At 54.6% G+C, this 15,421-nt stretch overlaps 1 protein-coding gene across 1 annotated transcript in view; it reads left to right on the top strand.

Annotated features, from left to right (window-relative positions):
- Positions 1 to 6,340: 6,340 nt before the first annotated feature.
- Positions 6,341 to 15,421, top strand: part of GPR26 (G protein-coupled receptor 26) — a 28,891-nt gene continuing 19,810 nt past the window's right edge. Inside the window, exon 1 of the mRNA XM_030335526.1 lies at positions 6,341 to 7,008. Coding sequence (XP_030191386.1) covers positions 6,341 to 7,008 — 668 coding nt within the window. The remainder of the gene's footprint in view (positions 7,009 to 15,421) is intronic.

The raw sequence follows: 15,421 nt of genomic DNA, 5'->3' as shown, positions 1-15,421 counted from the left end.
GGGTTTCCACCGCCAGTGTTTCTTGAAAGGGATCAGACAGCAGGAGAGGAGCTGTCCACTGTCTCAGTGCTGATCGGTCCAGAACTCAATGCTGGGCAAGAGCCCAGAGCCTTCCAACCGCTCAGGACCCCTGGTAAACCTCCAGTCAGCAATTGTGGGGGAGTAAGGACAGAAGTGGGACAAGAAACTGGGAGAAATAGCTCTTGCTGAATATTCTAGTCCTGGGGATATAAGACAAGCTCCACTGCTCCACTGCAGCTCAGAGACAGGAAATGAACAGAAGCCAGACATCCTTAGAAGTCAGTCCAAACTCCAAGAAGCCATTGTTCATGGACCGGTCCAATGCCTCACAGTCTAACACTCAGGAAGATCAATCACACACTTCTGTCCTCCTGGAGCCAGTATGGGTTGCAAATAAAGAAGTTGCTGCTGCCATGGGCAGGTTTCATGGATTTTCAAGGCAAAGTGCAAACCTCACAGGCTGGCTGTGTAGGCACAGTGAGTTCAGAGGAGAGGAAAGGCTCCATATTTTGGCTGGGCAGACTAGCTAGCTGGACTATGGCTCCTTCTATCTTCCCAGGTGTGGGGGCAACTGTGATGTAGATAGCAGAGCCCTGGGCTGGGGTGGGGGCGGGGATTGGCGCTGCAATCTCAGATCTACTGCGGCTATCTGGGAGACCTCGGGTAAGCTACTTAGCTGCCAGACTGTGTCATCTCATGCACAAGTGGGATGACGATTATTTCTGTCCTATGAGCTGTTAGGTTGGGAAATGAACATAAAGTGCTCAGCAGAGCTCCTGACCCACAAGGAGCTCTCAAGTTTACTTGTTTCACACACTGACTTTCTACGCCACCCAGCTGACATTCACCCCAAGGGTCCAGCTTGGGAAGGAAAGGTAGAGGAGGGAAGAATGGGAGGGATGGTTGATGAACATCATCGGAAGAGACCAAATCTGGGCAGCAGAACAGAATCGCAGTGATTACATACAAAGGGCCTACTTCCCTTCCCTCATTAACTGACACCTTGGGCACACTGCTTAACTTTTTAAACCTCGATTTCCTCATCTGTATTATGGCAGTAACTATAGCCTCTCATACAGGGTCGCTGTGAAGATCAAATGAGATTAGGTAGGCAGAGGGTCTGGATCATCGCCAACCTCTGATACATGTTTTATCATCATGAGTCCCCTCAGACAGAGGTCAACTCATCTCTCCCTGGAGATCACCAGCTAAGACTGCCAGGCAGCAGCCTTCCTCTTCTCTCTGCTGGGCCCACATCCTTTTATACCTGGCCTGTGGGGCCTGGGACACCCATGGAGATTCATGAGTGGCAAAAACTCTGTCCAGACAGCCAATTCCTTTCTTCCCTACTAATAGGCAAGTAAGCCAGAGGCCTGATGGTGTTGTTGGAAAAACTTGGTTCGGTTGCTTCTGCTTGCCCAGCTTGGAGGCTGGGCCATGGGGTATGCATAAACATCCTTCCAGGAGAGGTACCACTGCAGAGGTAGTACCCGCGCTGGGAGTGGGCAGAGGTCAGCAGCAGAGAGGCTGGAATTAGCAGCGTGTAAGTGCTTTGAAAATGGAGACCTGCTGGTGGGCTCAGCTGGTGGAGAGCTGGCAGAGATGTATATCCAGGATGGCTTAATGCTCCAGGTCCTAGAAGTCATCATCTGAAAGGGACTGACCTTTCTGTCCTCAGCCTGGCAGTTAGGACTTGCCACCCCCTTTCTTTCTGTCCCACCTTCTCTTCAGAACCACAAACACGCGCCAGACGTTGGCCTCTAGGCATTTGCTAATGGGCCTCCCTCCCCCCAGCTCCTAGGCCCTCCTCTGCTTGCAAAAATCCAGAATCCTCCAATTCCCTGAAGGGACATGCTGTCTGTGGCTATGGCGCTTCAGCGAGACCCCTCTCAGGGCATTGGTGATGTTCCAGGTTCTGTGCAGCTTAAATAAATCTTTCACATCTTTTTTTTTTCTTTTTTTTTTTATGAAATTTATTGACAAATTGGTTTCCATACAACACCCAGTGCTCATCCCAAAAGGTGCCCTCCTCAATACCCATCACCCACCCTCCCCTCCCTCCCACCCCCCATCAACCCTCAGTTTGTTCTCAGTTTTTAACAGTCTCTTATGCTTTGGCTCTCTCCCACTCTAACCTCTTTTTTTTTTTTCCTTCCCCTCCCCCATGGGTTCCTGTTAAGTTTCTCAGGATCCACATAAGAGTGAAACCATATGGTATCTGTCTTTCTCTGTATGGCTTATTTCACTTAGCATTACACTCTCCAGTTCCATCCACGTTGCTACAAAGGGCCATATTTCATTTTTTCTCATTGCCACATAGTATTCCATTGTGTATATAAACCACAATTTCTTTATCCATTCATCAGTTGATGGACATTTAGGCTCTTTCCATAATTTGGCTATTGTTGAGAGTGCTGCTATGAGCATTGGGGTACAAGTGCCCCTATGCATCAGTACTCCTGTATCCCTTGGATAAATTCCTAGCAGTGCTATTGCTGGGTCATAGGTAGGTCTATTTTTAATTTTCTGAGGAACCTCCACACTGCTTTCCAGAACGGCTGCACCAATTTGCATTCCCACCAACAGTGCAAGAGGGTTCCCGTTTCTCCACATCCTCTCCAGCATCTATAGTCTCCTGATTTGTTCATTTTGGCCACTCTGACTGGCGTCTTTCACATCTTTTTAAAGATAGCTATGGAAAGGACCACCTCTCATTGTGAATATGTGTGTTGTACGTGCGTGTCACCTGTGTGACAAATTGTGTGTGATAAATATAGTGTCCCAGTGAAAAGAACATGAGTTTTAATGTCCGATAGATAAGGATTCTAATCATGGCTCTCCCATCTTAATTCATTCCGCCCTATCTATTGATGCCTACCTGGAGCGACCTTGAACAAATTGTGGGTCTTTCTAGGTCTTGGCTCCTTCACTTGTTGAGATGAAATCATGATATTTACGTTGAACGGGTTTGGCAACAATTCCCAACCACGTGTGCATGTGTTTGCCTCTACGTAGAACTGTATTCAACCATCTAAAGGGATGAGACTCAGTTCTGTTTTTGAGCATGCCCTCCGGGCCCAGTTACACTATTTAATGGCTCACGTTAATGTTGTCACAAACATCCCGTCACTTCTGTCCAGCTCAGAGAAGCATGCAGACACACAAACCTGGCCACAGTGTGGCCCCAGAGGACATACTCCAAGCCCTGACACCTCATGTCCCCTGATCATGTGCCAGATGCTGAGTCCCCTCACAAGAGGCAAGGGGGATCCAGCATCCAGGCCTGGAGAGGGACAGGCCTCTCCCTTCCTTGGTGACTATGACCATACTGTTGGTGTCTGGGGCTATGTCACGCCCTGTGTCTGGTGAGGTCCAGCCTGGATGAAGCCACGGGGGCTGGGGACTTGGTCACCATGGAGGTCAGCCCTCCCTTAGCCCCACTAGAAGCAGGAAATATTGTTCACATCCAGAAGAAAATCAACTCTGTTCTTCAGGAAATAGAGTTAAAATATTCAGAGTGTCTTTCTGGCATTTTCACCTTTCAATGTTGCCTTTAAGAATTCAGAAAGCAACGGGGCGCCTGGGTGGCGCAGTCGGTTGAGCGTCCGACTTCAGCCAGGTCACGATCTCGCGGTCCGTGGGTTCGAGCCCCGCGTCAGGCTCTGGGCTGATGGCTCAGAGCCTGGAGCCTGTTTCCGATTCTGTGTCTCCGTCTCTCTCTGCCCCTCCCCCGTTCATGCTCTGTCTCTCTCTGTCCCAAAAATAAATTAAAAAAAACGTTGAAAAAAAAAATTTTTAAAAAAAAGAATTCAGAAAGCAAATGATCTTCAAAATGATGTGTGTGTGTGCGTGTGTGCACATGTGTGTGCATATATGTGCACGTTCACTGACTTATTGCTCTTAGACCGGGTTACCTGGTCACTGACATCATTTGAATGTTAAGTTCTTTCAAGTTCCAGACCAAGGACACCTGCTTAAGAAGGTGACTGAGGAACTTTTGGAGTATGCAGAAGGAGCAAATCTATGAAGCTAATGGTACTGGCTTCTGTCCTTACCAACTCTCTCACTTCTTTTAGCTTCGGCGTCCTTTTCTTGTCACTGTTGCAGGGATGAAATACAGTGTGATAATGTACAGATGTGTTCTGTAAATGCCAACGTGCTATGAGGGTATTAGTTAGCACCTGACATTGTACTTCCTGCACATACTGATGACCCTTCAGCGGGCGCCTCCAGGCCAGAATATCAGGCCTTTGTTGGAGGATGTGCCCAGAGGATGTGCAGACATCCAGCTGGCCCGCTGGCCCAGTCCTCAGAGAACGTGCCCCTAAGCATACTCATAGACCACCCTCACCGGAGTTACTTAAGGAGCCCGCTAACACTGCAGAGCCCCAGACCTGCTGATTTGGAAACCCCGAGCATGACCCAGGGATATCAATCTATAACCAGCACCCCAAGTTTAGCAGGTGAGTCTGATAAACACCAAAGTGTGAGAATCGTGGACCCAATGGTGCCCCCAGAAACATATTCCTTGGTTCATTTACTCTACAGCAGTACATGGGCACCTGTCTCACGCCACGGGCTATTTACGGGGACAGTCTTTGGGAGCAGGGGAGCTGCACAGGTGAACCCCTCACTCTGATGTCACACACCAAGTATCTAACGAACACACGTATCCACCTCTGGATTCTGTGGGCCACGCAAGGGGGCCAAGCGATGAGGGGGCTGCTGGCATTTGGTTCCGTTTCTCCCTCTGGAAGGGCCGAGCTCTGCACACATCGTGCGTGGTTACTGCTCACCAGAGCTCTGAAAGGTAAAGAAGGAAACTGAGGCTCAGCCGGCTTCCGTGACTTGCCCAGTGTCCTAGGACGGCAGTGGTGTGTCGGTAAGTGTTCAAGCAGGCTCTCAGGGTGGGGGAAGGAAGCCCTGACCCCCACACCTTCCCCACAGGGTCTTGGTAAAAGGAGGCAAGGGCTATCATCTCTGTGCACTTTCCTGAGGGTGGGCTTAGACCCCTGCGCGCCCAGAGTCCCCCAGGCTGCCACCATACCACGCCACCCACCATCTTCCCCTTTCTCTGAAGAGCTCTGGCATGTTGTGCTGTCCAGGTCCTTCGCAAACTGGAACTTGCTGTCTCACCAGACCCAGGGCAGATGGTGTGTGGTTGACAGACGGCAGCAGCTGGAACTCAGGCAGGGAATGCTGAGCCACACCGTGGCTCTGCTGAGGCTGGCTGTGGACAGACAGGCCGGCCCAGTTGTGAGCGCTCAGGGTCAAATAAAGTGCTCATCCTGGCTGAGGGGACGCCCAGAGGATGTCACAGTGAGTCTCAGCCTCCCTGCAGCAGACTTGAGAAGCTCTGGCTGCAAGGTGATAGAAAGAGGCCCCGGCAAACCGAGCGCCCCCAGGAGTTTAGCAGCTGCCCTGGAGCTGGGCCCTTGGTCATGCAGGCCGGAGGAACACGGGTTCCTTCCGCCCCCAGCAAAGGAGCCTACCCCTACAGAGTCCCCCCAGCACAGCCTGGAGAGGGAGGGCCTCAGCCCTGGGAAGCTCAGCCGGTGCAGGGGGGTGGGACCTCCACGTCAAGGTCTGGCTGGGCCGGTGCCCAGGCCGGGGCAGGTGGCACTGAGGCGTGAAGGTGCCCAGGCATCCGTCCCTTTTCTCAGACAGACTTCCTTGACTCAGCCTGTCTTCGAGACACACACACACACACACACAACACACACACACACACACACACACACACACACACACACACGCCGGAGGGCTGGAGGGGCGGGGGGAGCCACGAGGAGGAGCCAATCACCCTGCACCGGAGCCTTCAGGGCCGGTTCCCTCGGCGGCGCGGCGTGTGAGAGAGTGTGTGCGCATCAGCGGGGATTTCTGTGACAGAGGCAGCCAGGTTCCAGAGAGGGAGAGCAGAGGAGGGGGAAGAACGAGAGGGGAGGAGAAAATTGGGGGTGGGAGAGACAGACGGAGAGAACAGCAGTGGGAGAGAGGGAAGAGAAGCGCCGCCAGGAGAGAGGGGGAGAGGGCGGGAGGGAGAGAGCCGGCGGAGGGGAGAGAAGAAAGGGAGAGCGAGCAGGGAGAGCGCAGGACGCGAGAGCCGCGGAGCCGGCGGGGCGCGCGCGGAGAGGGATGGGGTGAGGGCCGGGGGGGCGCCTGCCGGCCAGCTCGGGGCGCGGGCGCGGGGGGGAGGGCATGGGGGCGGGGGCCGGGGGGGCGCGGGGCGGGGGCGGCGCCGCGGGGCCGAGCGGCGGCGGGGGCGCCATGGCGGCGCCGGGTTGCGGGCCCTGAGCGCCGCGGCGGCGGGGCGCGCACCATGAACTCGTGGGACGCGGGCCTGGCGGGGCTGCTGGTGGGCACGATGGGCGTCTCGCTGCTGGCCAACGCGCTGGTGCTGCTCTGCCTCCTGCACAGCGCCGACATCCGGCGCCAGGCGCCCGCGCTCTTCACCCTGAACCTCACGTGCGGCAACCTGCTGTGCACCGTGCTCAACATGCCGCTCACGCTGGCCGGCGTCGTGGCGCAGCGGCAGCCGGCCGGCGACCGCCTGTGCCGCCTGGCCGCCTTCCTCGACACCTTCCTGGCCACCAACTCCATGCTCAGCATGGCCGCGCTCAGCATCGACCGCTGGGTGGCCGTGGTCTTCCCCCTGAGCTACCGCGCCAAGATGCGCCTCCGCGACGCCGCGCTCATGGTGGCCTACACGTGGCTGCACGCGCTCGCCTTCCCCGCCGCCGCGCTCGCCCTGTCCTGGCTCGGCTTCCACCAGCTGTACGCGTCGTGCACGCTGTGCAGCCGGCGGCCGGACGAGCGCCTGCGCTTCGCCGTCTTCACGGGCGCCTTCCACGCGCTCAGCTTCCTGCTGTCCTTCGTCGTGCTCTGCTGCACGTACCTCAAGGTGCTCAAGGTGGCTCGCTTCCACTGCAAGCGCATCGACGTGATCACCATGCAGACGCTCGTGCTGCTCGTGGACATCCACCCCAGGTGAGGGGGGGGAGGGCCCCGGGGAGGGCCGTGGGGAACTCTGTTCCCGGGAGGGCTCGTGGCAGGAGGAAAGGGGGTCCCTGTGTTTCCCCCCGCCCGCCCCCCCCCCCCCGCCATACCCCAGCGTGCGACCTCGGGCAGGCCCCCTTGCCACGGTGCCTCCCTTCTTTCTTGGAAAAACTGAGGTGGGGGGAGGGCCCAATGCTGCCAGTCTTGAGACAGGTGCCTAGAACGTCCACCAAGCAGGGCCACCAAAAGCAGGGGTGACACAGTGTGTGCAGTGTTTGAAGCATCGGGGTGGAAAGCACAGAGTCAGCACTTCGGCGGGCTTCGGAGAGTCCTGCGTGTGTTTGTCGTTTTCACTTTAGAAAGCCTGCGGAGAGGGCAGTGATCTCTATTCGCTGCTTGAATAGGTTCTAATCAGGCCCCGAGAGTGTGGCCTGGTCGCTTGAGGAGCCCCTCTAGAGCTCTTCCAGCAAGGAAGTGCTGCTCTTCTGGGTCTTTCCTCTCTCTGGGGTCGGGGGCGGCCGCTGTCTCCAGATCCCCTGTTGTGTGAGTCTTCAGGCTGCACCTTCCTCTGTGGGACCTTAAAGGAGCATCCGAAGGGCTCTAAGGGGACCGGAGGGGGCATCTTGCTCTTCCCGGACAGCACTGTCCCGTGTCTCCCAGACTTGGAGCCCGGAGGTCCCTGCAGAGGGAGAGCGTCACCCACGAGGCTCCTGGGACAAAACCTGTCCACACCGCCTCCACCGTCACCTGCCGCTGTCTCAGAAAGGCAGATCAGGGTGGGTGGCTCAGGTGCGGCTATGCCCTGGGAGCTCCTGCCATCCTTGGGAGCATCTCAGGGAGGGAAGGAGGAGACTCTCAGCTGAGGTGTCCTGAGCTCACCTTGGTTTTTATTATGAGAGTAGGAAACCAAGGAAGGAAACGGCTGGGGTGGTGTCTCTGATTTCTCTGCTGTTTTAGATCCCATCGTCCCAGGGAAGGGCGGGCGCCCCCTCTGTCGCCCGGGTCCTAAGTAAGGGGGCTGTGGCTTCCAGATGGTGCAGAAAGTGAGGTAGACAGAGAGCTCCTAAGAGGGGTTGCTGGGGGCAGTGAGGGAGCTCCGTCCTCAGGGCGTGAATGCCCCTCCCCGTCCAAGGGGAAGCAGGCTCGTGACTGAGAGGGGCCACACTGGAAGTGTCAGTCTAAGCGAGGGTTCCTTCAGTGTGAGTTGTTTCTGCCCGTTGAGCCATAGAAAGAAAAGTCCTTAAACTTCACTGTGTCCGCACATACACAGGCATGCGTGTATGTATCCATTGCTCCCCCCCCCCCACCCCCCAGAATGGCCCTTCCGCATTACACGCTGGGCCAAAGCTTCTAGCCACAGAATCTTCCTTATGGAATCATTCACAGTATGTACACGTGAATGACCAATAGCACAGACACCAGGGCATATGAACCCATGTGTGCAAATGTGTGAGCTTCACTTACCCAATCGCATGTGGTCATGTGTAAACCGCGTGTCGAGCAGACAGGTCACCACATGTGCACATGTCCCAGGGGACATACATGCACACTGACCTGGGCTGACTCACTGCCTGTGTCTATTCATGGTTCAGTGTCGCTTAAGGAAATATTCTGCAGCCATAATTGCAGAGCTGTTCCCGTTCCGACCTCCTGGGGTGTGAGGACCTTGCTTTGGAAGGTGCATCTCTAGGGGACGCCTGGGAGACTCAGTCGGTGAAGCGTCTGACTCTTGATTTGGGCTCAGGTCATGATCTCAGGGTCTGTGGGATCGAGCCCTGTGTCGGGCTCTGCATGGAGCCTGCTTGGGATTCTCTCTCCCTCTCTCTCTGCCCTTCCCCATGTCTCTAAATAAATAAAGAAAGAAATAAATCTTAATAAATAAAACTTAATTAAAAAAAAAAAAACAGGTGCATCCTTAGGACTTGACCAGGGCTGTTTCAGATGCTGTAGGCAATGTTGTTGAACAATATAGATTCTCATAGCAGGGTCCCTAACCATGAGTCTAAGTAGAGGAGGGTTTGGGCCAGGAGAGGAATCTGTCCTTATTCAGACCAGGACAAATCCCATCCCTCCTGTCCCTCCTTGTTCCAGAACAGGAGGGGCTGTGGCTCCTTTTTAGCCCATGTAGGATATAGGGCCATCTCCACTCTCGCAAACATTGCAGATCTGTCACTGACTCCAGGCTGCTGCTCTGCTCGCCTCCAGTCCCCTGTGCTCTCTCTGATCCCCTCGAGGGGAACCTTGAACTCTTCTAAGCTCCAGGATGCTTTCAGAAGCTCCTGCTTCTGATGCCATGGGGCCTGCAGGGCCAGCATTAATCCGCACTGGGGAAAGGAAGGGCTTCTGGGACAGGAATTGCCTTTGGCCAGTTCAGACAGGCCCCGCTGGCTGAGGGCTGGCAAGAGGTTATGGCAGAGTGGGCAGATATGATGGCACTGTCCCTTCGATGAACCCAGTCTGCCTTCTGTCCCCAGGTCCCCAGAGCAAGAGGGTAGGTAATGGGCCGCAGAGGAGGGCAACAGCTTCCTGACAGCTTATCCACAGCCTTCTTTCTTGGCATCTCCAAACTCTTCCTCGCCACAAATGAGAAACTGTGCAGCTAGCGTGGTCTGATGGAGAGGCTGCATCTAGAACCTCCAGGTCCTAGGCGCAGACCCTCCAGAAACATCAGCCAAGCCTCCTGGGCTGGTTTCGTGCTGACAGCCAGGACACTGGAGATCAGCAGAACCCGGGTTTCCTTATCTGGACGGCCAGGGCGGCAGGTGGAGGCTCCGCTCGCTGGAGGTTTTACTTAACAGCCACCACACTAATGGCCTCCTGGGACCTAATTAGAAGGGACCCATTTTCAATTCCCTGAGGCCCGGGTGACGTTTGTCAGGAAGCTCCCCAGTGGTGCCTGTTCTTCCCACAGAGCGTTTAGCGTAGCAGCAGGTGGCGGTCTGGACTCCTTTGTTTCGATACCGTCAAAAGGTCGGGGACCCTCTGTCTTAAATTAAATCTGTCCCAAGAGACATTTCCCACTCCTGTCTTTCTACCGTGGTGTCTCAAGTTGTGACATTCATAAAGCAATTAGGAATTCCTAATATGTATTACCTACCTGGTCCCCTGATTGCTCAGTCTGTGTGGTTCTGTTCTCCCAGACCATAGCTCTGGACTAGTTGTAGCCGGTCCTGTCCCCCGTGCTGCCAGAGCCTTGGGCTGTCCTCTGACGTGGGACATAGCTGGGGGCTGGGGCACCGAGGCTGGATCCCTGCATCTCCCCGTGCAGCTGAGGGCTGCCACTCGGCCGGCACAGGTCAGTGATTTCACAGAGCAGAATGTTGGTGAAGCATACTTATCCTCGTGGTCAGGGTCGGCCAACGGTCGGCTAAGTGCCAACCCTGGAGGGCGTTGGAGTTGGGGCATAAGACTGGCAAGGGCCTGCAGAGATAACCCCCACTGTGCCCTTGATTTTATAGGTGAGGAAATTGGGAGACCCAGGGAAGGAAGGCAGGGCACTTCCTAATCGAACAGATCTAGAACGTGGCTCAAGTCCAAACTTGTGCCCAGTTCTGCCCCTGAGATTTATGGGTGGGACAAAGGTGCCCACAGAGGCTCACAAACCATCTATATAAACATTTAGAAGTTCTAAATTAAGCTTACAAACTGTTCAATGAAATATGTTCTATCCTCCTACCTTGACAAGTGTACATTTATAACACTGTGCAAGCCTGGGTTCAAATTTAGAATTCTCGAGCTCCTTGGAGTTCAGCCTCGTACGTGGCGGGGAGAGCTGGGCGGGCTCCGAGCACACAGCCCCTGCCTCTCCTCCCCACCCCTAGCCAGTACCGCAGGGAGCCTCCACTCCTCAGGCCCCGAGCCGGGTACGCATCTGGCATCGCCCACCCTTGTGAGGATGAATGGGCCCGGGGAGGAATGCTGGCACACATTCTGGACGCAGGATCAGGGCATCTGGGCGGGGAGTTCTGTGTTCCAGGTACGTGGGGACCAGGTTCCAGGTACTTGGTCTAGAATGGCTGCTGTGGGCTCTGGGTGGGCACGTGAAGTCTTCATTTCATGAGAGGGGCGTCGTCCGTTCAATGTCCAGGACCCAGGACAGGGCCCCTTCGTGTGAGGTCTGAGGACACGACTTTTCGCACTAGTGTGCGGACCCCAGCCTCAAGGTCTGCTCCACCGAGGCTCAGCCTGTCCCCTTGCCTTTTTTTTTTTTTTTATCCTAAAAGCCCAGAAAACAAATCTGGATCACCCCGCGAGTACTCGGAGCGTGTGCTCAGGACCGGCTCCAGTCATCTGGGGACCACCGAAGGCCCAGACCATTGTGCTGGGCATGGAGGTGTCTGGGACTGGAAGATTTCGGCCGTGACTTCCTCATTTACTCACTTTTCAGACATTACCTGGCTTCTCCATTCCCTTTGCCGTTTATTGAAGCCTCCTGGGAAGCAGCTCTCCGGCTCCACATGTCACAATGCTGGAGAGCCCATCTCTCTGTCACAAGGAAGCCCTGTGTCCTGTCGCAGCCCTCGGGAACCCCCACACTGATGTACACGCTCGGACTCTGGGTGAATGCTCCTGGCCAGGGGAATCTGGGGCCCCTCAGAATCTGGAGATTCTGCCCACGAGTCTGAGGACTCCAGCCACTACCCCCGTGCCCAGAAATATCCGGAGAAGGCGTTAGTGTGGCGAGACACAGCTTGCTTCTTGCTCTGTGATCCGGTGGGGGTGCAGTGGGATCTGGGGGAGACACCCCAGGTCCTAGAGTCAGGAGGGCTGGAATGAGTCCCCATTATTTCTGTCCCAAACTCGCTGTGGGATCCTGGGCAGGGCATAAACCCTTCTGGCCCTCAGTGTCCTCATCTGCAAATAAATAAAACAATAGCTCACAGGGCTATGAGATTTCAGGGAACTCAGTTTTGCAAAGCTACGGTGGGGAAAAAAATGAGAGCGAGAGCAGAATGATTTTATTATGTTGTTCTGGGCGAGCTGCTCTCCTACTGCGCTTAACAGTAATGATAAGGAAGAGGGTTGCCCTGCTGCCCTGCCCTCCTTCTCCTGCCATCCCCCGTCCTTCCCCAGAAATCGGGGGAGCTCCGAGCAGGGAGGATGGGTCTGTCCCCTTGCAGGGGCTCAGGGAAGCAGCCGTGTGGTTCCTGGCCAGGAGCGCCAGACTGGGCGTCCGCAACCTCACTCTCTCATCAGGGTCAAGTCCCTGTCTTCTCTGAGCCTCACTTTCCCCATCCGTGAGCTGGGTTGGGTGGATGCGGGGATTTTCCGTACTACACGTGACTGTGTGACCGTGGAGTCTAGCCAGTCTGTCTCAGAGCAGAGACATGACCCGGCCCGCGGGGATGCTAACGGGAACCCAACATCCACCACAGACACCTAAAGCCCGCCATGTGCTAATGGCCAGGTGCCATTAGGACAGCAGCCACAGGGTTCCTGGAGGCCACAGAGGGTCACCGAGCCAACATAAGAGTCAGGATCAGCTCACAGCCCCTCTGGCAAGCTTCTGGGCGCACCTGTTTCTGTCTGTCTCTCCCTCAAACAGGGCAGAAAGAAAACTTTTGCAGTGGGAGGGAGCCCTGTGATTTTGGAGTCCAAGGTAGTGCTAGAACATGGTAATTGTTCAGTAAACGTGTTGAATACATACTCTTCATGGTTAGCCCTTACTGAGTGCTTACTCTGAGTCAGGCACCGCCCTGGGTACTTTGTGGGTGTTCACCTCGAGAGGAGCCAGTGAGATGGGTACTGTTATAACCAGCATTTTAGAGATGAGGCAGCTGATGAACAGAGAGGCTGTGTGACTTGCCTACAGCCACACAGCAATGGAAGGGTGAAGCCTGGATCTGAACCCAGAAGTCTGGCCCGGGTGCCACATGCTTAGTACTTCACTATTAGTGATGGCCTTAACATCCATCGATGAGCCGTGCTTTGTCCTTTAATAGGCTCAAGACTTTTAAGGCTCCCTTAAAAGAATCTGTTTTAGAGACAGGTTTCTAGCATCTCTTTTGAGGAAGTCACTTAAAAAAATAATGGAGACTCACTTTTCCCAAGATGTATGAGGAAATGTACACGTGTACGTACCTAACATATACTCACTGGGTGCTTTCTGGGTGTTAGATGTCGAGCTTTGAACTGGGGGCACCCACGGAAGTAACATGTCTGCAGAGTGCTTGCTGTTTAATTCTCCCTGCTGCCAAAGCTTTGCAGGAACAGATAAAAATTTTCCCCATAGATTTTTACAGTGAACGGGAGTGACATTGATCATTCTAGCCTGTACAGTGTCCATTTTATTCCTCTGGGTCACTGCAATGCGTCCGTTTGTCCTTCTGAAGGCCTCCAAAGCTTTGCCAACATCTGCTTTTAAGTGTTCCTCATGGGGTTAAGGCAGGATTATCTGGTGCCGCAGGGAGAGGGGAGACCGTCGGGGTCCTCAGCCCTGCAGCAGCGACCTCGTTTCCTCCGGGGGAGTACTGGAGGAAGCTCCTCACTCCTCCAGAGCTTGGTAGCTGGTGAGTCATTTCTGTCCCTGATCAATGGTGGCTCTGCTTACAGCTATTATGAGATTCCCCTTGGATAAATGAGGAACCAGGTTCAGAGAGATTGAGTGACTTCCCCAAGGCCACACAGCAGTGAGGGCGGAGCTGGGACTAGGACATCCAACCCACAGCTCTTTCGTTCACTGGGGTTATTCCAAAGCATCTGCGAAACGGACAGCATCGTCAGGGCCACAGATGGGAGGAGGGCCCAGCCCCGGTGCCACCCTCATTTATATGAACTTGGCGCTCGTTTTTTAGGGGGTGCCCAGAATGCTCTGCTTCTCTCGTGGGGTGAGTATACCATGATGGCTCAGGACATCCGGCTCAGGTCTCAAATCTCCAACGGTTCTCGAGTCAATTACGTGAACGTTTGGAGGGCAATACCTTAATATTGAAACAAACAGGCCTGTGTTATGGAGACTGGGCCAAACACATTGTGCCCTAGGGCGACCCTTGCCCCGCTTTGCCGAGTACCGACAGGGCTCTCCTAGGATGCAGGGCTTTGGGTGTTAGAATCAGGACATCCCAGACAGACCAAGAGGAGTCGGTTACCTCACTGCACCCAGGCCTCCTGGGTAGGGACCTACGCTTTCTCTCCACACCCACCCATATCACGCACATGTCACAGGAGCCAGAGGACATTGGTAGGAGAATCTGCAGAGACCCACGTATAAATGGAAAGCGAGGTGATTAAGACTGTTGCTCTGTGGCCTCAGGCAAAGTCCCCCCAGTCTTCCTGCCCCATGAGCTGTATTCTTCAGATTTTTCTGGATGAGATGATGCCCTGGGGCCTCCCTAGGGGTATGTGATGACCCTATCTACTTGGGAGGTGACACTCAAGGCTCCAGAGTCAGATGGCCTGAGCTCAGGTCCTGCCATCCCCTAGGACGACCGACTGTCCTGGTTTGTCCTAGATGGTGTTGGGGGGGGGTTTCCTCAGACATGGCACTTTCCGTCTTAAAACTGGGACAGTCCAGGGGCACCCGGGTGGCTCAGTCGGTTGAGCATCTGACTCCGGATTTCGGCTCAGGTCATAATCCTGGGGTTGTGGGATCGAGCCCTGTGTCGGGCTCTGTGCTGAGTGTGGAGCCTGCTTGGGATTCTCTCTCCCTCTGCCCCTCCCCCACACTCGTGCCCATGATTGTGCGCTCTCTCTCTCTCTCTCCAATTTAATCAATCAATCAATCAATTTAAAAAACTGGGACAGTTGCGATTACCCAGGACAAGCTGGTCACCCTACCACCACTACTCACCAGCTGTGTGATGTTGAGCAAGTTACTTATCTTCTCTGTGCCTCATTTCCTTATCCAAAAAGAAGGCTACCATTGTACCAGTCCTCCATTTCTAGAGACATTGTGAGCATCAAACACACTCAAGCACCTGAGCCTCCCTCAGTGTCTGCAAAGGGCACGAATTAAAGACGCAAGGAACGTGGGTTGTTACTAACGTTGGTTGTTAGAAATGAGTAACGTGACTTAACAGTAATCATTTTTCAGCCAGTGTGAAACCTGTACGTACCGAGCCAAACTCCAGTTCCCAGCTCCACATTCTGAGCCGAGGGGAAACAATCCTGCAAGAATTTCAAGGGCCTTCAATCCAGTCTAATGTGGAATTGCCCACCTGTGATCAGAAACAGGGCGAAGAAGGGTTTTGATTCCGTGTTAAAATGATAGTCCTGGCGGGGGGCAGGGGAGGGTGCCCCGGCGTTAATGCTGCTGGGAACCTGGCTCGTGCACCTTCTCTCCGCACCTTGCTTTCCTTGAACACACTTGGCCTCGTTGTGGAGCCAGGTCACTGCAGCACGGGCCTGGATTTGCCAGGTTATCTCCACTTCCTGGGCAACTCTGTCCACGGTCTTCCCCCTTGCT

Source organism: Lynx canadensis, chromosome D2, assembly GCF_007474595.2.
Source record: "Lynx canadensis isolate LIC74 chromosome D2, mLynCan4.pri.v2, whole genome shotgun sequence".
NCBI lineage: Eukaryota > Metazoa > Chordata > Mammalia > Carnivora > Felidae > Lynx > Lynx canadensis.
This window is presented reverse-complemented; position numbering and strand designations above follow the sequence as displayed.